Here is a 25283-nt window from a genome sequence, read left to right as displayed (position 1 = left end):
GTTTGGAACAAATTAGGGAACGAACATTTCTAAAAATAAGAACAAGTTTTTTTTTAATGAAATTAAGGGGGAAAACGAGCAAACGGGTCGCCTGATGGAAAGCAACTTCCGTCGCCCATGGACACTCGCAGCATCAGAAGAGCTGAAGGTACGTTGCCGGCCTTTTAAGAGGGAATATGGTAATAGGGGAGGGTAGGGATGGGAAGGGAAGGGAAAAGGGGATTGGGCCTCCGGTAAACTCACTCACTCGGCGAAACACAGTGCAAGCGCTGTTTCACGCCGGTTTTCTGTGAGAACGTGGTATTTCTCCGGTCGAGCCGGCCCATTCGTGCCGAAGCATGGCTCTCCCACGTATATTGCAACGCAAGTTATTGGAGTTGTAACTTGTAACATAATAGATGATGGATATTGCAGACTGTAAAGTCGAAATACCAACTAGTCCATATTGGTAACAACCAATTATAACCGTGTAACGATATACGAAATTGTGTTAAATATATTCTGTACGGAAAATATTGTTCGTAATTCGTAAATTACAAAATCTAATTGATATAGGCTGTTACCAATCTGTTTTATTGGGAAATTCCAAATCGAGTATTGCGTGTTTCCAATACATCCAAGTAACAATGATATTTTGTACGTCTACGACGAAATTTTTTCATCATATTCATACGAATTGTTGTCACAATATCTTTTGCAATGCATTGTTTCTTCTTACCTGTCTGAATACAGTCAGTGCCTCGGGCTCAACTAAAAAAATAACTGTTCGTCCAAAGTCTTATATTGCTAATTTGTGTTTGCTGATTAAGTTAAATTTATTCATCTTATGAAATGAAATATATTTATTGCATGAATGTAGTGCATAACATAGGTCTTCAAATTATAAAATACAACACTAAACATTCTGCCATCCAGGCGGCGTGCAAAAGTCAAAGTAAACATTTTAAGTATATTATACTTATTAAAAATTAATAAGCTTGCTCTATTTATTTCATACGTACAATTGAAAAACAGTTTTAAATAAATGATAAAGTACATACCAAGGTAAATAGAAAAGGTTTAAAACAAGTTAGAAACCGTAGAAATGCGGAAAGGGTTAACGACGCCATATCGCAAGGCAGGCTAAAAAATGCATGCAGGTTCTGCGTATATAGTCAGGTGATCCGTGTTTTTGTTGGAATACGTAAAGTTTCATGTTAATACTTGATCACATGAATATTTATGAAGATGAAGAAAGAGATATCATTAAGGCTATCCTAGCAGAAAATACAAATCTATCGGATGGCATTATCTATAAGCCTAGATCTATAGAACATAATTCCTTTACTATATGTTTTATGCATAAACAGCATAATATCGTCCAGTTTATTTATATGTGAGTGTTCATACGTAATAAATTTAAACGGGTCATGGGCGGGTAATAAATGTATCTTTTTATAGTTTGTTTCATGTTCTCTCTGACCTAATTGTGAGGAGATTTCCTATTTATGTCTGTCCCATAAAGTGCCTAACACGAAATTCTTTTGTCTTTATTGCTTTCTTTTATGTTTGATCTGGACAATGTTCTTACCTTTATGTATTGGAATAGCCATCATGGTATCTTGGCACTTTGAACTTTTAAATATTGTTGAACGTGGCTAATTTATCAAGTGCTCCAAATTGAAAATATTTGGGAGAGATTTTAGTGCTAGACTGATTTCTATTTGTCGCATAATCTTTTGCAATTGTTAAGGTTTTATAATTGGACCACAATACTCATCTCGTAGTAACATCATTTAAAAGTTCTCGGCACATCAGAATCTTATATTCAGACTTTACCGAAGATAATAGCGCGTTTTACTTCAGTGAGATAACAAACAATGCTAGTACGTGTTGTGTGGCTGCTATTAATGTGCATACAGTGTAGTTGTACCGCGTAATTAGCACTTCCATAGAGCCAAGGTCGACGCTGTTCCACTTACTATTGAAGGACTATTGTCATAAGGAACCCTTCATCACTTGAAGACAATTCACATTGCGGCTTTACTTTTGGACATACTGAATGTTTCTCGTTAGCTACTCCATGCTTTGCTTCTACAAACTTATGGAGCTAAACTTTATGTGAAAACTTCGGTTGCAATCAATGCTTATCTCTTCATCTACGCAAAATATAGGGCCATAATATAATGGTTCAAAGATTATAAAGTCATCAAATCTGTCTTAAGACAAATCGTTTTAAGTATCCATTCAATGCTGGATTATGATTCAATCTTAACGAGCAGTTTGCATTAAATGCAAGATTGGTTTAAGAGTTATGCACAACATCCGAGTGTTCTGACGTCAATCACTTGTACTCATCCTGTGCGGTGCGGAGGACTCCAAACAATCTTAAAATACTCGCAGCAGCAGGCGCATTAAAAACAATGTAATTGCATTAGCGAATTGAGATAAGGGACTTGATTTGGATGTGGAAATACGTTTTGAATAAATCTGCAAGTTGAAGAAACTATTATAGGTTGTGCAGCATGTGTAAAGTATTATAGAGTAGAAGTTTCGGATTGAAGACAGCAGCATCTTCGTTGCACACGTGACAAGCTTTATAAAAGGACAAAAAATAATCAATTTAAAGCACTCAACAGATAACGATTTAGTAAGACGATTGTAAAGGAGCAATAAATATGCCCATGGATGTGGTAGAGTAGGACTCTACCACATCCATGGGCATATTTATTGCTGTTTTCAAGCTCGTAAACTTTTAAAGTGAGGTGTGGCTGCCAGATATAATTCGTCGTAGCAATAAGTTTTTTGTATATTTTAAAATACCGCTAGACACGACACGGTTAGACCAAAGATGAATCAGAAACTATTTCGAGAGGTGTGCACTTGTGGACGGAGTATAGTTGAATTTACGACTATTGTGTTTGCCAATCGACTAATTAACCCGGATTCTACTAGTAAAGCTATTAGTTAAGAGGATACACCAGGGGCTAGAGAAATGAAAAAAAAGTACGTGTAATATCTATAGCTGTCTCCCTTACCTCAAGCCTATACCGCAGAACGTGATAGAGACAACTGCAGAAAATCCACAAAATCAACGATTCGTTGTCCCCTGATTCCTTCTCCAAAACTTAACCGATTTAAGTACTTTTTTCATTAAAGATTAAAAAAGGGCTTGAGCTGTGTTCCTATGTTTTGCTTTTTTTTGTATAATCTATCCAAATCTGTTTTCTGGACGTTTGAACACAGCGGAAAATCTGGCCATTTTTTTGGGTTTTTGAATGTTCATATCTTATTTAATAATAAAATTATGAAAAAAAAGAAAACATAGGGACATTGTATTAGTGGCCGTAGATATTCAGGAAAAAAATTATAACTCTACTAGCATTATCCAGGGAGGAAACAGGGGACAACGTTTGTATGGAAAAAAGGGCGGTGTGGAATCCTCTTAAAAGTATCGATAGGAATTTATCACCACCAAGCTGTCACAAAGCAGAAAGACAGTTAGTTACCCAACAAACAATGTCTCCAAAACAGGACAAAACAAATGATATGCAAGCATAGTTTCCATTCGCCACTTATAATATTATCTTATTTGATCTTCATGGAGTAATTCAAAATATCACAGAAGTGTTATTGCGTGCTGATTTAATAGAGATACGATTTAAGGAGACACTACGCGTTAACAATTCAAACCAGTAAATCTATAAATAATGCGATGAGAGATTCGATATCTATTAGAATTGATCATCGCTTTCGATCCGATCGATTTATAAATAATCACAATCGCCAAGCAATTCGGTCTCTTGACAGTCAAATCTAAAATCTGCTCGACTTGGAACAGCTCCAACGGTGTCTTTGAAAAGTATTTGATATTTTTTTTCACGCATTGAAAATAGAATGCGTTAAAGTCATATTTAAATCTAGATAAGAGTTTTGGAGAGTTTGTGAAAAGTAGATAATATTCAGATGATAATACAATTTTACTTATGTAATGGATTTTCATTACTTAAGTTTTCGTTTGAACACTGACTTGCACCTTTGGCATACCTGTATCTTCGTTTAAAACAAGCAGATTTATAAAGGTTAAACTGCTAGATGAACGAGCCCGTGTGTGAGAACTAGTTTATAAGGTCAGGAGTCAAACGTGCGGATTTCATAGCCAACGCATAAATGATCATGTAACGGTAAGCTAATCAAAATAGGCAAGCCAATGACCTAATTTGCTTATCTACTTAGATAGGAATTCCAGCCAGCCCAGTGAAGGTTTCCAGCCTGAAATCTTCTCCGTTTTTCCTTATTTTGAATTTTAATTTTATAAATTTAATTTGAAGTTAGAATTTACCGCATTTGAACAGATTTTCTGTTATTTTGTTTATTTTCCGAGTGGATATGCTAATGATATGGAGTGTTCGAATACATTACAAGCTCTATTAATATCAATAGTTGAGGCCGAACGGTAAAACACGTTCCGCGACAACGATGTCAAATAACTAACAATGTTACTTAATGACTACATTGTCAGTCTAGCGGTAAGATATAGGGTGTGCAGCAGAAACTGTTGTATTATTTTGTAAAGAATCTGAGATAGTAAGAAAAAAGCTTGCCAGTCCAGTCGTGGCCTACTAAAAATTGTGGTTGTAAACACATTTGATGAGACCACAACTGTTATTGTAAGAATGAAAGTAAGATGGATAGACTAAAACCGATGTAACAGTACTTTTTATTCTATTCTATGGTAGAAACAATTACATAAAAATATCTTATAAAGCTTTAAATATAATTCCAGTAACTACAAATTTGATTAAAAATAAAGGTGCAGAGTTGATGTAAGATAATGATTTTGAGTAAAAAATGAATAATTTACTACTCTGATTGCGTATTTAATAGCAACTTCCATTATAGAGATAAAAACTTAATGCGTCCTTAATTGTTACCCGCTAAAGCAATAAAAGATTTGATGGAAGATAACTGGATAGTAAAACTTGAAGAAATTAGTGCTGACTTAAAAATTAGAAGCTGTTACGATAAGACTAGTTAGTGCTGAAGGAGGTGAATAGTAAATTAAATTTTTTTAGGTGAACTTTAAGCTACTCCATTCAGCATTTTTGCTTAAAGTAATATTTTTTAACTCATTTATACATTATATTCACAGATCGTCTTTAGTTGGAGAAGTAAAGCAGAAGGCTTTATATGAAGATTTTGTACAATGTAAAAATATGTACTACATTATATTATTTTCTGTCAGTAAACTCCTCTATCGTTAAGTTTTCTGCTTGTTTTTCGCTTACTTACTTAGCAACTTATCATGTTATCATCGTGTATCTTTGACCAAAATCGAAATAAGCATGTGTTGTGTACACCTAATTTGGTTAAAAGTAAAAACAACTTTCCTTTTTATGGTGAAAATGTGTCCGTTCACGAGGCCAGTAGACACGTGGGAGTTTCAAACATTCATTACACATATCGTACGGATACGGTTTCAAAATAGATGTTATAGAGAGCATCATAGATAATATGGGTATCGGCCATTCATTCAAATTAAATATATCTATTAATAACCTGCAGTGATCATTTTAAAGAAATCTTATGTTAACCGTTTGATAAAGATTGAAATTTGGATGTTTAATTATTTTCTTGAGTAGCTCTTTCTCTTAGTCATAAAGCTAGAGTTTTGTTGCGAATTGTGTTTAAAATCTATTTCAATTTACCTTATTAGACCATTATTATTTAAGACTATAGTTATGTATCAGGTTCCTGTAACCGCAGATTGCTTGCGGTCGCCGTCACCACTCACCAGCAATACCAATGTTACACAATAATGCATGATCTAATTATTATATACCTCACAGCGCTGTTTTAGCTCTGATAGGATCATCTAACAACGTCATAAGTCTTAGATCATCTATTCAGAAACTATAAAATAAATAAATAAAGAGTTTGGACATTCTGGACAATAATTATATCACGATCATTGATTAGAGGCTGATCTTATTTGGAAATCCCAATTGTAATAGTTTGTTAGTATTACGTTGATTATTATATTCGCATTTATTTATTAAATATTCGCATTTATTTATTAATGTAATAACCCGTTCATTATATAATAATATATACATTTTACCATGTTAGGTACGAGGAAGTTATAATATAAAGGTTTATGCAATTTCGTCTACCGTCTTGTTGTTTTTGTTATTTAATACATTTCCGTAGGTACTTATATTCGTTAAAATGTTGTTTGCTATAGACTACTGTAGAGCGTAACCTGGTCTTATTATAGCTACTTTGCAGCTATTTTCCAATTCACCATAATGTACATGTTAGAACCTCAAGTCACTGGATAATCTACGATGCTTATCGCCAAGTCTGTCGGATATTGTTACACAGCTAATAAATTTCGCACGCGCCCGCGTTAATCGCGGCACAATTACATATTACGCTCAATTAGAGTTTCTCCATACAGATTAATAAGTTGTCCGTTCCGGTGATTGTGCGCGCCGACCGTTAGAAATCAGAGAAACCACGTGTTCCGTTGACTTAGGATGTTAGTTGTTACCTATTTCGCGCTATTGGCCAATTGTGGATGCTAGGATGCTTAATGCCAGCCGCATCCTCTTTTTTATGTATTTTATTATTAGCTGCCGGTATATTTTCCACGCGCCCATCGTTTACGAATACATAATATTATGACGAAATTGTATCATCACAGAAATTGATTCATAGAAAAAAAAAACCCGCTTCATAATTTGGTTAATATGGTTATGTTAGTCGTGATCAAGGTGGGCTTGATATAAACTGCAATTACGTATGTTTGCTATCTGCAAATTCATCAAGCCCCACACGGTCACCGGTGACCGAGACACAATAGAATATCTATTGTGTCTCGTTTTTCCACTTTCTTTTTTTCATTCACCATAAATTTCTTTAATTAAAGTACTAAATTAGGACACTGCCGAAAAATGCCTAGGATGAAGTTGAGAGGAATTATGAAATGGGAAATGGGAACGGAAAAGAAATAGATATTAATGCTACCCACGACGATCACACTTACGTTTAACCTAAAATATTTGACACAAGTCCGTTATTTTGTAACGTATCCACGCAGCAATAAGCTATTGAACAATATGTAACCGCGACCTTCCATATCTAATGTAACAATGTCGAAAGGTTTACGACAAGCTATAAATGCTTAACAATGGGCGTGGATATAAGACATCCACCGAAGATCATAATGAAAGGATATTTGGCCCTATTGACATTAGTCGTAGAAACCAAAATTTAGATATTTAAACCAGAGAAGTAGGGAAAGAGTTTTCTTCTTCTCTGGTTGAAGTTGAGTCGGTCCGTTTGCCATTTGAGGTGTAAAAGTTGCAACACTAAGCCTAAGTTATGTAATATCAAATAGGGCAACCTCAGAAACAATAACTACAACTGACGGCTACACAAATGTCAAAGAGCTCGCACCAGCAATGACGACTGGTTCTAGCCTCTAGGTGTGTAAAGCAACGCATTGTTTGTTTAATACTTCGGAGTAGAGCTGCTACAAAAACTACCTTGTCGTTATCATCTTCATTGATCTGGTAAGAACAGTTTTATCTTATCTTCGTATTGCGACACGATCGCAGAATCATGGTCATCACGCACGTGAATTTCCTCTGATACTTGTTGGCCACGATAATGAAAATTGCTACCGAGAAGAACCTGTAAATGAAACCAGTTATTGACCCCCGAAAACAAAACAATACGATTGAAGGCCTCGGTCAAAGACAATCGAAAACGAAAGGAAGCAGTGGCGGAAATGACGTCACTGTGATACACCGCTGACATAACACTTACTGTGCGCAAGCATTCGTCTGACTCGGGTCTCAATTCATGACCTTTTGCATTATCTGAATCTTCGGTAAATATATTTGTTGGTATTTTGATGGCAGATGTTCCCAGCAGTTGTAAATCTATAATTCTTTATTCTAAAGGTTAGGTCGTAATTATTTTGCAACTGTAAAATTGCACCTGTAAAAATAATGAAACAAAAACTGGAATTCGCTCGGCTGCCCTTTTCTTGAAGATAGCAATCATGTACTGCCCTACTTACAACGGAAAATGAGTCGGTAGTTCCCCGATATAGATAGTCCTAATTCAAGTAAGTATTTAGAGTTGTAGGTTAACCTGCGAATCGAAAATTCTTTGAGGAATGTTATTGCATATCTAAGTAGAAAATATATAGCAAACACCTGTATGTCCAGTTGACAATAATATAATGATCGTCGCGCCTCGGTCGATGACTCGGTGTCGCATTACCATACGATCAGGCGAATTAGCCCGTCCCCACATGGCGTGGTTTGTATGTTTGTATGAAGCGTTGGTGACTGGTGTCCATTATACCACCCAATAGCTCTTTGTCCAAATAGATTCGTCCAAATACTTCGTGATTAGAATCGCTTACATAACTTTAGATGGCACGAGTTGGCTATCATTTGGGGAATTTAAAGGCCACATACTATGCACTATGCAGTTTAAGTTCTATTCTAGTTTAGTCTATTTTTTCTTCAAAATTAATTTGATTTAGATATGTGTAGTTTATTTTTTGAGGAACTAAAATGCATTAAAAAATATGAAGAGCTGTAGCATTAAAATACCTGCAAGAATCTCTCGGATAAAGTCAACGTTAATCAATTTTTAGACGTGGGAGAGCCATGCTTCGGCACGAATGGGCCGGCTCGACCGGAGAAATACCACGTCCTCACAGAAAACCGGCGTGAAACAGCGCTTGCGCTGTGTTTCGCCGAGTGAGTGAGTTTACCGGAGGCCCAATCCCCTACCCTATTGGGATTCCCTACCCTCCCTTATTCCGTTCCCTTTCCATCCCTACCTTCCCCTATTACCCTATTCCCTCTTAAAAGGCCGGCAACGCACCTGCAGCTCTTCTGATGCTGCGAGTGTCTATGGGCGACGGAAGTTGCTTTCCATCAGGTGACCCGTTTGCTCGTTTGCCCCCTTATTTCATAAAAAAAAAAATTATCATTGGATGAGATGGATAGCTACATCGTAATTATTCAAGAGGATGTCAACAATCGCGCAAAATGTAGAGCTAAGAAACATGAGATGTTCCAAACATTCTAAGACGCTTATATGGAGTGAAATTTAAATGTTTAAGGTTAACGTTTGTTACGGTATTGTTAATTGCTAGAGATTTATAAAAGCCTAAAAACACTGACTGTTTTTCTGTCTAAAAGATCCATCCGAATCCACACTGCTTATGAACAACAAGTGATATGTTACAGAAACTCTTGTTGGTTACCAGGCCACGTATCTACCTGTTAGTGACACCATATCTACCAACTTCTCTATCTACGTACTGACCTTGATCCGAGATGACCCACAATAGCTCTTATCCGCGTGCATTAAACGAACATGCAAATTACTCCGTTAATAGTTTCTGTTTCAAATTGCACAAGACAAGCTAGATGATTGATGTCCATTTTGTTAGTTGCATGTTTCGTTTCAGATGTTTTATAAAAAATGTTTCTCTTCCTCGCCTTTGCAGCGAATGTCCCAACTCCCCCAAGGATTGTGGTCCGAAACACTATAAGCTTTAAGATCGTTTATATGAATATCTTTAGTCAGCCATTTCTGTGCCGCTAAACGAGCACATATTATGTCTGGGATTCATAAATTATGAAAGTCTTATTAGTTCTTAGCATTGCTGCTGATGATGAATTTAATCAGGTAGTTAAGTGGAACAGATAGCTCGCGACCTCGCTGAGATACGATCTGCCAAGTGTGACCTTGGGTTGACATTCTCTGCATTGTTCTTGTCACACTTGCCTCCTGAATACCAATTGGGAGCACCATATTTTGACACCTACCAGTAGGTGATTGTGATGCAAAAGACTGAGTAGGTTGATTGAACTGATAATTTCGACATGAGCAAACCGATGTGCAAATAAACCGTGTTCCGTACCCAAAGGGTAAAAACTAAAAACGGAACCCTATTACTAAGATTCGACTTTATATTTGTACTTTAATGATTGATTATAAAATTTAAATAAAATAAATGTTTAAGAGTGTCTCCCATACAAAAAAAAACACATTTTTGGTCTATTTTTGATCCGTAAGTGTAACGGTACGGATCCCTTAGTGCGCGAGTCGGACTCGCGCACTTGGCCAATTTTTGACTTTTCCGTAGTCGGATAATAAATTTAGGTCAAGATTCAGCTTTTGAACTTGGTAGGCGAGCTGTAGGTCTTTGAATTTTAATTTTCGGCTACCTTAATGAATCGCAGTATCGCTTTAAATGTCTGGTTTATTTACTCCGAATAAATTCTATATAGGGCAAAGTAAATTCCGAGTAGTAGAATATTTAGCCTTCAGACACCTTTTACGTCTTTGTTACGGGCTCGTTGTATGCAAAGGTCGGTTATTAACTTGGGAACTAGTATCTAAACATGTCGATAAATACAAAATGTTCAAAACCTCACAGCTTATTAAATAGAGATAGTAGATGCATTCTTACTCTCAAATGTCGTAAGTTTTTATAGCTAAGCAAGGGCCAACTTATTTATGGAAAGGAAATGGCATACATTTTCATTATGTTGACCAACCAATTAGTAATTACTGCTTAGAGCCTACTACTCAATGAATTGGAATTTAGAAATCCCATCATTTTTATTAGGGTTCCGTACCCAAAGGGTGAAAACGGGACCCTATTACTGAGACTTCGATGTCTGTCCGTCTGTCTGATCGTCTGTCTGTCTGTCTCCAGGCTGTAACTCAAGAACGGTAATAGCTAGAGAGTTGAAATTTTCACAGAATATTATGTATATCTGTTGCCGCTATAACAACAAATACAAAATAAAATTAATATTTAAGGGGGGCTCGGGGGCTCCCGTACAACAAACGTGATTTTTTGGCCTAATTTTGCTCTATAATCGTACGGAACCCTTCGTGCGCGTATCCGACTCGCACTTGGCCGATTATTATGGAAGTAAAAGCTCCTAAAAATGCACCCCTAGCTACTTCACCCTAAGTCAACAGTTGCTGTTGAGACCGAAAGTATCGATGTCGTTGCATGTTATGTCACTTCACGGTCCAATGCGAAGGGCGGAGGGTGGCCCTACTCAGACGGCCTCGTGAAAGGTTTCTAAACCCTCACAGAAACGTGTAAATTGTATTGTTTGGATTAGCTCTCATCAATCAATCTGCTGAAAAAACAAAATAAACTAACATGTACTTAGTGGATATATTGCAGTCATTCCAAATCTAGAAGGAAATAATGTCCTTCTCGAAGTATCTGAATAAGGACTACCGTTGTACTGAAGCACTTTTCCTTGCAAAGATTCCAATATATTTTTACTTACCTAAAATAAAAAAATAGTAACATTAGATTATTTTTATTTCCAGTTCCTCCAGAACCTGGGTAAGGTGGACCGCACCCTTGACGACATATTCGAGGAGCACCTACAGAACTTCAACCGACAGCACCAGCAGGCGACCCGGCTGCAGAAGGAGTTCAACAACTACATACGATGCATCAGAGGTGAATAATGCCATTGATTATAATACATTTGTTTTCTTGTCTTTATTTATGTTAGTACACTTAAAATGAATACTCAATACTAATTAATCGATGCTTTACTGAAGAGCCTATGTATTTTCCTCATTACTTATTGCTTTAACCCTCGACCTATCCTCAGCGGTGCAAACGGCGTCCAAGTCCTTAATGGAGGCGATCACGGAAGTGTACGAGAGCGGGTGGTCGGGGCACGACATGCTTTACGTGCAGGCTCAGAGCATGGAGATGCTGTGGCAGGACTTCTCGCACAAGCTCGGCGACCAGGTGCTCATACCGCTCAACACATACACCAACCAGTTCCCGGAGCTGAGGGTGAGTACTCCTTAATTCAATTCAATTCAAATCGTTTATTTCAGACATGGTCCATATTATTATAAATTTAAAATTACATAATATTATAATTATTATAACAATAAAAGCAAAAAATGATGCTAATTGAAAAAAAAAGATGAATGAGTTCTCAATTCGAATACATATTCTCATTTCATTCTCATTCAACATTAATATGTTTTGAACTGTTTTATAGATTGTATGTACACTGTACAGTGCTAATTCTAAGTAATTTGCTGTACAAAGTTCTTGTTAAAGCGTGCTATTTTGGAAGTAGCGTAATCCAGCAAAATGCTGTTACAAAGAGCTAACTGATCGCAATCTCTATTCTTCACAGACACACGCAGAACATCACACATTTTTAAAACCCATATTATTAAAGAGTACGATTTAAAATTTTCAGAAAAAAATAGAGAAGCGCGGCAGAAAGCTGGTGGACTACGACAGCCAGAGGCACAACTTCCAAAACCTGCAGGCCAACGCCGCCAAGAGGAGGGATGATGTTAAGGTATGTTTCAAGAGTGTAAGTTTGCTCATTGGTTTACGCTTAGCGTGGCATGACAGCCAATAAACGCGTTATTGGCTATCATGCGGTGAAGTTGTCTGATCAGAGTCACAGAATCAGCAGTGCTACTCTCTAAGAGCAAATATTAAAACAGCCGTAATCACATCGGCTGTTACAGCCGTGAGATCGAGATTGGTATTCACTTGTTTATGTTTTCTAGGCTGTTCGATACTAGCGCCGCGCGGCTGTAAGCGGGGTGATATGGAATCACTTTTTGACATTTCATGTAAGAAATCGTATTCTCTAAGCTCAACAGCCTACAGCTTCGATTACAGCCTCGTCGAACGCCTACAACTTTTAATGTCAAACGTAAAGCTACTATTTCGTGGCTGTCGCCAAAGATTTTGTATGATTTTGTACTTATTTACTGGAATGTACACCCTAATTAATGTACTGTTTTAATTTTTTTACGTATAAACCGAAAGTCTAATGCAAAGTCACTATAAAAATAACTCTTAAGGCTTACCTCAAAAAGTCGCTAGAGCCCCGAGTCCCGACTCCCGACAATGACAAAATTGTAACTCCACACACAAAAATCTTGAAATTCACGTTTTGTATAAATCTTTCTAGTCTCTAACTTTCTTCTACATACTAACGGCCGTTCCCAATATTTGATCTATCTCTGGTTTTGCCCTACTAGAGATAGGAATAGCTCACATTAGACATTAACGGCTATTCCCAATATTTGATCTATCTCTGGTTTTGCCCTACTAGAGATAGGAATAGCTCACAATTGACATAAAATATATGTCTCTAATGTCTAATGTGAGCTATTCCTATCTCTAGTAGGGCAAAACCAGAGATAGATCAAATATTGGGAACGGCCGTAAAGACATATATTTTATGTCAATTGTGAGCTATTCCTATCTCTAGTAGGACAAAACCAGAGATAGATCAAATATTGGGAACGGCCGTAAACGGCGTTTTTATCGAGTTTTTACACTTAACTTATAGCTTGTATGAACACTGAGTACAAAACATTAAACATACGCGGGTACATAGTTACATACCAAGTATTCAATATTAGTTAATTTTTACTCAGCACATTTAGATTTTTATATTAATTACTTATTCACTTATACAAAACCACATTGATTTACGAAACAAGAATCCAACTTTCACGAATCTCAGACAAAGACTATTCAATGCTTATGAAATATTATTGTTGTAAACAGTAAAACTAAAGCTATAAGTATTTAAATGAAGTTCAATCTATTTCATGTCCCTTGGTTTGCACTTTTGTTTACATTCTTTATATTTTGTTTACATATACGGTAGAAGGTCAAGCGAGTTTTTTTATGCGACGAGTAACTCAATGAATACGAGGTTCATATCTTGGTACTTTCAACTTTTTGGAAATTTTTTCGATGCATTAATTTTTTTTTTAAATTTGTTCAAGTAAGTATGTACTACAAATGATTATTACTATAAAATTTCTAATAATATAGAGTTTATCGGGACAAAATAACTAAAATTCCCAAGACAAAAATGTATCTATTATATAGTCGAGTCCACTATCTGAGCCGCAGCCTCGCCGACAGCCGCAGCCGAGACATCGTCGACGAGCTAATAGAGCTTAGAGAATACGAATTCTACAGCCGACATCCGTGATAACAGCGGAGAGCACAACCTTAACGTGTTCCTTAGAGAATAGCCTAGCAGGTCCCAAGTGTTGTAAAGTCCGATTGCTCATTGCTGAATACAAAAACTTAAAACTGGTTCTTTCTTTCAAGATTGAACGTAAATATTAATATTTTATTTCCACGCATACAGCCAGCCAGAGCCAGATACCAATATTTTTGCGTGTATCATCTGTAACCACTGCCCACACTCCACAGATCACCAAAGGTCGCGAGCAGCTGGAGGAGGCGCGGCGCACGTACGAGTCGCTCAACTCGGAGCTGCACGACGAGCTGCCGGCGCTGCACGACTCGCGCGTGCCCTTCTACGTCACCAACCTGCAGACGCTGTTCGCCGCCGAGCAGCTGTTCCACGCCGAGACCAGCAAGGTACATGGGATAGCTGGTATAGCCTATAGGCAACGCTAGATAGACCTAAAAATCCGAAACTCCTTTGACGAATATGGTAGGGGAAGCTTCTATCTTCGTCAAAGGGATCTTATAGTTGTGTATTGCCCATACATGAATAACATAACTCAAAAACTCAAAAACTCAAAAAACTCAAAACTCAAAAACTCAAAAATTTTTATTCAGAATAAATTTTTTCAAATATTCTCTGAACGTCGGGGCTACACAGATGCCTACCACCGGTTCGGGAACTAACCCGGCGAGAAGAACCGGCGTAAGAAACTCGCACGGGGCCATCTTTTTCTAAAAAGATGGAAAATTACAAAAAATATATTATTATAAAATAACAGTGTCATTATGACTAAATAAAATACAACGAATGTACAATTATTATACATATTATAATGAAACAGCTCTGCAGGGGGCGACCTTATTCCCATGGTGTACTATCATTCATGAAATCAGTAACTTTATAGTACGCTTTGGTACACAAACGTTCTTTAACAACTTTTTTAAATCTATTAATTGAGAGATTTTGAACGCTTTCTGGGATCTTATTATATAGGCGTATACATTGACCTTTAAAAGAATTTTTGACTTTAGTAAGTCTAGTCACCGGAATTTCAAGCTTATGTTTATTACGAGTATTTCTCCCATGGGTATCACATTTTTTCGTGAATTGATATATATTCTTTTTAACATATAATACATTTGATAGGACATATTGAGAAGCAACAGTTAAGATTCCAGTTTCCTTAAATTTTTCTCTAAGTGAAGTATTACGGGCCAACTTGTAGATTGCCCGCACAGCTCGCTTCTGCAGCACAAAAATTGTATTTATATCTGCAGCATTGCCCCACAGCAAAATGCCGTAGGACATAATACTATGAAAGTAACTAAAATACACTAGACGTGCTGTTGTTTCATCTGAAAATTGTCTAATCTTACTTACTGCATATGCTGCTGAACTGAGTCTGTCGGCCAACCCAGCAATATGAGGGCCCCACTGAAGCTTGGAGTCTAGTGTAATACCTAAAAATACAGCTGTATCCACTAGCTCCATAACATCACCATTTAAAAGCACATTGGTTTCCGTTTGCCTTACATTGGGCAATTTGAATTTAATACATTTTGTTTTTTTACTATTAAGTAAAAGATTATTAACACTAAACCAATGTACAATCTTTGAGAGAGCATTATTTACTTCGTCATAACACGCATTAAGCCGTTTGATATTGAATGTAAGAGATGTATCATCAGCAAATAATACTATCCCATGTTTATCTTTAATTAAGAATGGCAGGTCATTTATATAAATAAGAAACAGGAAGGGTCCTAATATAGACCCCTGTGGGACCCCCATTTCAATTTTTGCACCAGCAGATTTTTTACCATTTATCTCAACCCTCTGAGTTCTATTTGACAAGTACGATTTTAGGAGGGCGAGTGCTGTGCCTTTTATGCCATAGTGACAGAGTTTCCTGACCAATGTTTTGTGTTGCACGCAATCAAAGGCCTTTGAGAGATCGCAAAAAACTCCTAGAGCATCCTGCGACGTCTCCCAGGCATTAAAAATACTACTGATCAATTCAACGCCTGCGTCTGTAGTAGATCGTCCCTTTGTAAATCCAAATTGTTTATTATGTAAAATATTATTTATATTAAAGTGCGTTAGTAATTGATTCAGTATTATCTTTTCATAAATTTTACTCAATGTCGGTAAAATAGATATAGGTCGGAAATTAGACGGGTCCAACTTACTACCAGATTTAAAAAGAGGTAAAACTTTACTGTGTTTCATTAAATCAGGAAATACGCCACTTTTTATACAATCATTAAATATAGTCGCTAAGTAGGGCGCGATAACATCGATTATAGATTTAATAACTTTCATTGATAGGCCCCACAAATCAGTAGTGTTCTTAATATTTAGTAAATTGAAAGTTTTTAAAATGTCTTCAGGACCTACTTCTTTAAATCTAAAGTCGATATCACATTCATTTACATTTTCTTTAAGTAACAATATAGCATCATCAGGAGAGTCCTTTAGGTTACTTGTAATTGAAACTGGAATGTCAGCGAAAAATTTCTCAAAAGCAGTCGCAACATCATTGTCGGAAGTTATATTTTTGTTATCTATATTTAATTTAAAATCTGAGTTGTGACTGGCGACTCTTCCAGTTTCACTTGCTATTATTTGCCACGTTGTCTTTACTTTATTTTTTGAATTCTTAATTTTATTTCTAATGTGAATAGATTTGGCAGCCCTGCAGACTTGTTTAAATATTTTTGAATATAATCTTACATAGTTTATAAAGTGTTCACTTTGATTTATAGTCCTTTCATTATAAAGGTCATACAGTTTTAATCTGCTTTTCATAATACCTGGTGTAGCCCATTCACTAAATTTACTCTTATTGTTTTTTCCAACTGTCTTAGAGGTGAAGGTAGTATCAAAATGGTTTTTAATTAATTTGAAAAGATTACCAAATGTCATATCTGGACTACTATGATATTCTAAATTTCCAATCTTAGATATAATTTCACCCCTAAACTTCTCAATACGTTTATCATTAATTGGAATACAAGTACTTTTGTTTTTACATACTTTTTTGAAATTCTTGTTCATGGGGAAAATAGCTCGTTGTCCACAGTGATCAGAGCTTAGTATGTTTAAGACTTCTTTCTTTAAGGAGTCTATATTGGTAAAAATATTATCAATGCATGTAGCAGAGTTGCCACTGATCCTTGTGGGTTCATAAAACAAATTTGTCAAATTATATGATCTTAACAAAGAAGTGAATCTAACAGTGGTTGAATTATTGTCTAAAATATTTATATTAAAATCACCACAAAGTAAAATGTGTTTGTTAGATGCACTTATTTTTGTTAATAAAATCTCCATGTCCTTTTCAAATATATCATATAATCCTAGTGGAGGCCTGTATACACATATAATAATAAAGTTTCCCACCTCTACGCAGGCTATTTCAGTTGTTCGTTCTGTAGAGAGGCTCACTAAGTCCTTACGTTCTTTATATTTTAAATTCTTGTTAATTAGTATGAGTGAACCACCTCTTATGGCTTTTTCTCTGCAGAAAGAACTTGCCAGCTGGTGCATACTATAATTTAACATTATTTCATTTTTCTTGAACCAATGTTCAGTAATACATAAAATATCTACATTATTGTTATTTAAAAATAAATCAATTTCTAGTTCCTTATTTGACATTCCTTGTATATTTTGATGCACCAGCGTAAGTGAACTAAGTTTACTATTTTGAATTAGATCTACAGTGCTAGAGACATCCTCTGTTGTCTTATAGTCTAATTTAAATTATTTTTATTTGGAACATATTCCAAGCTGTCATTAGATGTCATATCATTATGACCAAACTGCTCAACAGAAGCAGTTATCGTCCTACTAGCCAAGTTCTTGGCTGAATTTAAAAATAAAAAATTGAATAGCGTACTTGCTATAAGTCGTGTAAAGTACGTTTATAGAATGTGTCGCAGCCATCTAGTTGAATAGACCAGTTAAACCAACACCTATCCTATGCCATTCCTGGGGGGTAAGCCAAAATCTTTTCGTTTTCGCTTCGTTATAGAACCTCCGATGAAAATGTATGAAATTGACATAAGCGTTCGTTTATATGACGTTGACGTTCGACTCGTCTTATGTCAATTCCATACATTTTGATCGGCGATTCTATAACGAAGCGAATACGAAAAAGTTTCGGCTAAATGGCCTGACCTCCATAAAAAACCCCGTTAGTTTCTAACGCGGGGTCCCTATAGTCGGGTCAGTGCTTGATTTGACCAATAACGTTAAGGACAATTCTAAAAGTAATTTTTTAATGAAAATTTGTGTTTTAGCATATTTGTTTGATGACCCATAATTTATTAATATTCCAGGTGTACGCGGAACTGGAAGCGATTACAGATAAGCTGGCTACGGAGTGCCAGCGCGGCTCGTACAAGAAGCCCATCGCCAACAACGTCAAGGCTGAAATCGCGCCGCACAACGGCAACTCTACCGTGCAACGTGAGTCTAAATCAAATGCGCTTTGTCAACGTGCTTGACGGAAGCGGCTGGTAAATTTTGAAATTGTAACATGCCCAACTGTCATCTGTCAACTGTCATAATGACATTTTACGCCATTTTTATACGCCATTATACGCCAAGCTGGCACTACATTGTTTACGGATTGGACTGAAGAATTACTCAATTATTTTTTTGAAAGCTATTTTGTTAAACTTCAAATTACGAAAAGCATTGACAAAAGGAAAAAAAATACTCAAACTTTATTAATTTTTTGATAATGACAGTGTGGGAATTGACAGTTTTGAGATTTGACAGTCGTGAGTGTATTCCGAATTCCGATTTGTATACCAGTGTGATAATGGTAATTGTTGTCTACCGCTGGCTTTTGTCAAGCAAACTGGCAAAGTTTATTTACATTTTTATGTTAGAAATGTCATAAGTCTCATATTTATGATTTTTTTATAGTCAAAACCTTTTTTACGCGCCAGGGAACTAGATTTATTTGTGACTTCTTTCACGGTTTTGACTACATACTTTTACGTCTTAATGTTAACGGAGTGACTGTTGTTTTGTTACTTACGCCTCATTTCTTACTGTCGTTTTGACTATAACCCAGCGCTAATAAAGCTATTAAAACTATTAAAAACTAAACAAAAATTTATCAAAATATGGGGTGATCCCTCCGATGTGTTATATACATAATTAAATAGTATTTTTTTTAGTTTATATATAAAGTTTTCCTAGCTATATTATGCGCATCTGTATGTTTAACGTGATAGTGGACGTCATTGATAACAATCAACATTATAAGAATAACAGTAGTCCAAATGTTGTATCTAGTTAAACATAATTTAATACCTAAAATCATCGAGTTGTTGCTCTATGTAATGTCTTGGACGACTTATGTGCTCTCATGTTTATAGTTATACCTACAAGAAATGGCCTAATACATAGTTGGTAATACATAATATAGGAACTACTAACTGCCTAAACTCTCGTTCATCGAGATTTTAATAATAATAACGTAAATACGTTACTGTACATATATTTTAGAAGAACAATATAGCCAACTGACTACAGTTTGGTATACATTTTCAATGGATTAAGAGTTAATACATAAATAGGTATATAATCGATCACAATGAGACTTCTATCATGAGAGCACATAAGTGTGACCAGCTGACCGCATCCGTGTGTGTGTGTGCATGCGCGTGCAGCCAACGGCGACTTGCCGTCCGCGCCGCCGTCGCCCGACAGCGCTGCCGACAACGCGACTGCAGCCAACGACAACGCAACGGCCGCTAACGGCACAGCAACTGCTGCCAACGGTACTGAAACTGCAGCCAACGGCACTGCGGCTGCGGATAACGGTACTGACAGCGGCGAAGCGACGCCGCCGCCGCGCTCGCCGCAACGACACAACGGAGAAGCCAAGGACGATACGTATGATGTACCAGCAGGTTAGTGTTCGGAGAAATATCAGAGCCCTCAGTCACGCATTCGAAAACTTCAGTGCGTGACATCCAAAAAAAGCTCGCCGCGCTAGGCATTGACCAATGACCGCGCGGTAAACTTTCCGAATCTGTGTTGAACGGAAGTCGTGAATCGCCCTTCTGGTTTAGTGATACATCCTCCAGTATTTGTGTTTGACAACCCTACGATTAGGGTTGTCAACGGTATAAGACTAGTTCATGGTTTTAGTAGAGATAAGGTAGATTTCCTCTCCATTATCTGCATGGCATCCCTGGAAGGTTTTTAAAGGTTTGTGTGTAGGGTTGTTAGTCGTGAAAAATTCTTCCATATTAATTTTTGGTTGGAGGTTTCACATGAAATACCTCTTACGATTGGCAACCCTGTGTATAGTCAAGTTAGCATGCCAAGTTGAATTTACTTTATGTACTAAATTGCTCGTTGCAACGTTTTCCTGTAATGTACTCACTTGTATTCTGCTATAGCATTACTAATGTAAAAACTGAATTTAGAAATACATCACTTATCCAACCAACAATTTTTTAAATGCAAAACTTCAATGTAGTTTAAGGGAGTGGCAACCCTATTCTCACATACTCACTTATCTTGCACCAACTGGTGGATATAATTACTATGCATATAAGTATAACTTTTCCCTGTACACACACATATGTACATTTCCACCGAATGGTTAATTCCGCTTGCAAAATTCTAAATTTTGCTGACCGAATTGTAAATTTGACTGACAAGATAATAAATTCCGCTGACTGAATTGTAAACTCCGCTGACTGAATAATAAATTCCGCTGACAAAATGTAAAGTCCACGGTTTGGCTAGTGTAGTATAAGCTAGTGTAGTCTCTGGTCCAATAGCACCAAATTCCCTCAGGGACCCCCGTCACACCGGAGAGAGCCAACAATAACGTTGAGAAGAAAGAGTTGGTCGACAATCAGAGCGCGGTAGAGAAAGAGAAGGGAAGCGAAAAAGAAAAGGACGCGCAGAAAGAGACAGATAACCAAGTTCAAAAAGATGAAGTGTATGATATACCCGTGGGTAAGTGTGCACATTGTTTTAGGGGTAATAGTGTATTGTGTAGCCTGACCAAAAATATAAATAAACATAAATTATGTATAAATATACCATTGTTTTTTGAGTTTTTTTTAAAGTAGTTTTGTGACAAAAACAACGATCTCGTGATATTTATATTATTGCTCAGGTTTCAATATTGACGAAATTACATTAAATATCCTTTTTTATTGTTTTTATATGTGTATTTAAGTATGTTTTATGTTTTATATAAAAAAATCGCAGATTATAATTTGTGATTTCATAAATTGAATTACAAATTAATATTAGTAGCTAGAATATGTTACATTAAAAAATACAAAATGTTGTAAAAATAAAATAATGCAAGATTGTGTAGATTTAGAACTTGATAATGTAACGTAAATTTTTGTGTCACTCTCAATCATGTTTTGTGTTAATTAATGTATTTCATGTGTTCTAATCAAAATGACATGATATTTTACACAGTCCATATCAGTACTAAAAATTAAACAAGAGATAATTCTTACAAGATGCGATGTAATTGTGTTATGTATGATCATTTAATAATTTAAAAATTATTAATTATAATAACGAATATGAAATCTGGAATCTGAAAATCCTTTATATTATTCCTTCTTTTGGGCATAAAATTAAATTATCGATAATTGCATGTATAGAGTATACTCAAAGGCTAAACAATGATAATATTTATTGGTCAGTTAAATAATTCAGTACTTACTTAATTTTTAATAAAAAAATAATAAACTAAAACATCAGAAAAAATGCTTACTGCTTACTAGCAAGGAGTATATGAGTGGTATGACAAAATTATTATCTTTATATTATGTATGTATAGATATTGTATATTTTGTATTATATTTATATTTGTTTTCAGACCGGAGATATTGTACATATTCATGTAAATGGTTTTTGTGTGGCTTTCACCGCCTTAGATCGCTAGCTTTGCATGTATCATTGTGAAATGATAACAATAACATACGAACGGAAATGCACTAAAATTGTATTTAAATACATTATTACAATAATTTTCCATATAAGAGACAGGGGTACAAAATGGGGTGGGTAAAACTTCAAATAAGCAAAAGGACAATTTGCTAATAAATGAGAAGTTACGTTTTAGTGCTAGCTTGATAAGCTATTACCGCCACTCATAGGCTTTTTTAAAATCCACGAAAAAGCTAAGAAAATTTAAGCTTAACGGCATAACATGATGGCGAAAGTTGTTATTGCCTAAAGGGGCTAAGTAGATTAAAGTTTTCCTAAATTCTTTAAAGAGCTAAGGGGATTAAAAGTGGAATACCTCTTAGAGGAATGAAACGATTTGAGGTAGTTAGTTACTCTAGGGGATGAGGATAAAAGTGTTCACCTTTAAAGGATGAAAGAAATTGAGGGATTATAATAATATAATATACTGTCGAATATAATATCACTAATATACAAAAGATGACATCCGCAATTCCCAAAAAGTCACGCTTTTTAATACATATTTTTCCGGGCCCTAATTATTAGTATGGATGTAGAATCTCCTATTTTGGAAGTCAGTTAAAAGAATCCATACTAATATTATAATGCGAAAGTGTGTCTGTCTGTTACCTCTTCACGTGCCAAAGGCTGGACCTATTTTTGAAATCTGGTATGGAGATACTTTTTGTCCCGGAAAAACGTACAGTTCCGGCGCGATAAACCAGTTTTGGTGCAACGGAGTTGCGGGCGTTATCTAGTTTATAATATTATTAAGTAGAACCGTCTCCTATTTGGTAAGTCGGTTAAGAGTGTATTATATTCCAGGCGCGACGCTCGCCGGCCTGCCCGCGGGCACGCTGTACCGCGTGCGCGCGACGTACCGCTACACGCGCGAGGACAGCGACGAGCTGAGCTTCGACGTGGGCGACGTCATCCGCGTCGTCGAGTACGACGATCCCGATGAACAGGTGATGTGACGTTGTTTTTTGATTTGTTACTGTATATTGGTGTAGTCCTAGAGGTTGTCACTGTAAAGTCAGGGCCAGGGGCCGTGCCAAGAAACCGTTTTAAGACTCAAAAAATCAAACGAGAATGCCGCGTCCTACTGTAACAAACGTGAAATGATGTCGTTAGAGCGGGACGCGGCATTCTTGTTCGATTGTTTGGGTCTCAAAATGGCTGATGAAAACCAAACGGCAGGGGGAGTTTCATTTAATAATAACAATGTATGTAGAAATAAAAAGTCATAATAATTGTGTTACAGTCCATGGCGTAGATTTTTCATAGAACAGTGTGACCAGACCCTTAGACTGTGCCTGCTGAAGGCACAGTGGGGCTAGACGCTTTTGGCTGTATGAAGGTTGGGACTTGGATGTACAGCCCGGTCTAAATACATAATATAAATATTAACACTCGAGAAGATGACAAATCACGGCACGTGTAATCAATAGCCGAGTGTATATTATGTTTTGTAAATGTATTTAACCAGAATTTAAAAAAAAAATTATCTCTTATACTACAAACGTGATTTTTTCACTCCTGTCAATGGTACGGCTAGTGGTGAGATTTCTATTATACTTATAACAACGCGTGTTAACTGCCCGTTACAGGAGGAAGGCTGGCTGATGGGCATCAAGGAATCGACGAACGAGAAAGGCATGTTCCCCGCCAACTTCACGCGTCCCATCTGAGCGACCATCCCTCTCTGCACCCCTCCGTCAGTTGAGACAGCGATGCTGACCGAACAGAGGGCTCGAGTTTCAGGGCTTTACCCGCGCAAAACCCTCAAACTCTCGATTAGGACTCAGGAGTGAACGTTTGGCGACTCGGTTTTATGCGGAACTGAGACAAAAATACGATATATTTGTCTCAGACCCAATCTAGAAAGGTTGAGAAATGAAATAGCAACTGGTTCCCATGTTTTCTCACTCACACTTTATATTACGTACGAGCGAATAATATGATGTGATGCGTGTGAGCGAAAAAGCATGACCAGTGACCACCCGACGCCATTTTATCTTGTTGCGAATTTAAAGAAAATGGCGATGATTTTGACAGAGAAACTGACAGTTGTGACTGTCAAAAGCTGTCGCACTTTGATTGATCGCTTTCCCGCCAAACGCAGCATTGTGGCGACATCTGGGCATCTTTAGTCAATCGATTCTCGCCCAGATGTTTTCATCGTGTAGATTCACTCCGAATTGTTTTCAGTTTCTAGTGCTTAGTTGTTGAGAGTTGATAGATATATATTATTTATTATATTACAACGAATTATAATCTGTCTTACCGTTTACTTTATTTAAATATTTTTTTTCGAAGGCAACACTGAATCTGTAAATAAAACGTATCGCGATACACTAAATCGTAATCGTGAATTGTAGGTATTTTTAAAAATCACATATCTTTTTACGTGTTGTATATTTTTGAAAGAAATTTTGATAAAATATTATAACGATGTTCTAATTATTATTGCTCAGTCGTAATTGTTAAATAATGTAAATGGGAAGTGTCCTTAATATAAAGTTATGAAATGAATAGATACTGGAGATCAAAATAATCTTTAATTCAAGCCGACTAAATCATGACTGTAATAAACTTGACATATTATTGTTTGGGTTGCCAGTATTAAAAAAGTTGAGTTGTCAGTATTAAACAGGTCTTATATTATATTGAAAAAAATATATAGCGGCTACCATATTATTATATTTAAAATTAATATTTTAAGGATAAATAATATAATGCAACGTGATGAGAAAATAAATATCGCAAAAAAATATAACTAAAATGTTTATTATAGTCATGATAAAACTTTTAACTGAGAAATGATTGCATTTCATCATTTATAGTGTGACTGCATTTTGATTTTTGAGTCGTTTTGTCTATTTGAAATATTCAAATAATATAATGGAAATATACCCGTGTGTACTGTCTGTTTATTTATCTTCTAGTGTAAATAAGTGGATTTTTGTTGACCCTAAGTTGTTATTACATACTTAACATTATATGTAAACATTTGTAAACACATTTTAGGTTAATTATTTTGTTTAACTAATGTATTAATATGAAATGCTTAAATTTTTACTAAGAGGTTTGTTAATGTTGAATACGAACGCTATTTCCAAATAGAACTATAAAAAATTGTGTACACCTAAACCAATAATTCTTGGGCATTCTTCGTTTTTCAAAGGAAATATTAAATATAATATGAAAAACGAGGAATTTCGGAACCATTTAGGTATATGGTCGTACTGGAAGTGACTATAAAGA

General features: G+C 36.1%; 1 protein-coding gene across 4 annotated transcripts in view; it reads left to right on the top strand.

Moving 5' to 3' along the window:
- Nucleotides 1-24717, top strand: part of LOC121726822 (myc box-dependent-interacting protein 1) — a 42300-nt gene extending 17583 nt beyond the window's left edge. The window contains exons 2-10 of one of the 4 annotated variants that reach the window (XM_042114377.1): nucleotides 11377-11512; nucleotides 11670-11860; nucleotides 12282-12386; nucleotides 14282-14452; nucleotides 18386-18515; nucleotides 19733-19975; nucleotides 20874-21038; nucleotides 22842-22984; nucleotides 23627-24717. In XM_042114377.1, coding sequence (XP_041970311.1) covers nucleotides 11377-11512; nucleotides 11670-11860; nucleotides 12282-12386; nucleotides 14282-14452; nucleotides 18386-18515; nucleotides 19733-19975; nucleotides 20874-21038; nucleotides 22842-22984; nucleotides 23627-23707 — 1365 coding nt within the window. In that variant the 3' untranslated portion in view covers nucleotides 23708-24717. The remainder of the gene's footprint in view (nucleotides 1-11376; nucleotides 11513-11669; nucleotides 11861-12281; nucleotides 12387-14281; nucleotides 14453-18385; nucleotides 18516-19732; nucleotides 19976-20873; nucleotides 21039-22841; nucleotides 22985-23626) is intronic. The other 3 variants (XM_042114379.1, XM_042114378.1, XM_042114380.1) reach the window with 3 other exon arrangements.
- Nucleotides 24718-25283: the final 566 nt, after the last annotated feature.

Source organism: Aricia agestis, chromosome 5 (genome assembly GCF_905147365.1).
Source record: "Aricia agestis chromosome 5, ilAriAges1.1, whole genome shotgun sequence".
In the NCBI taxonomy this organism is placed as follows: Eukaryota; Metazoa; Arthropoda; class Insecta; order Lepidoptera; family Lycaenidae; genus Aricia; species Aricia agestis.
The sequence above is the reverse complement of the archived record's forward strand: the minus strand, read 5'-3'. Positions and strand labels throughout refer to the sequence as shown.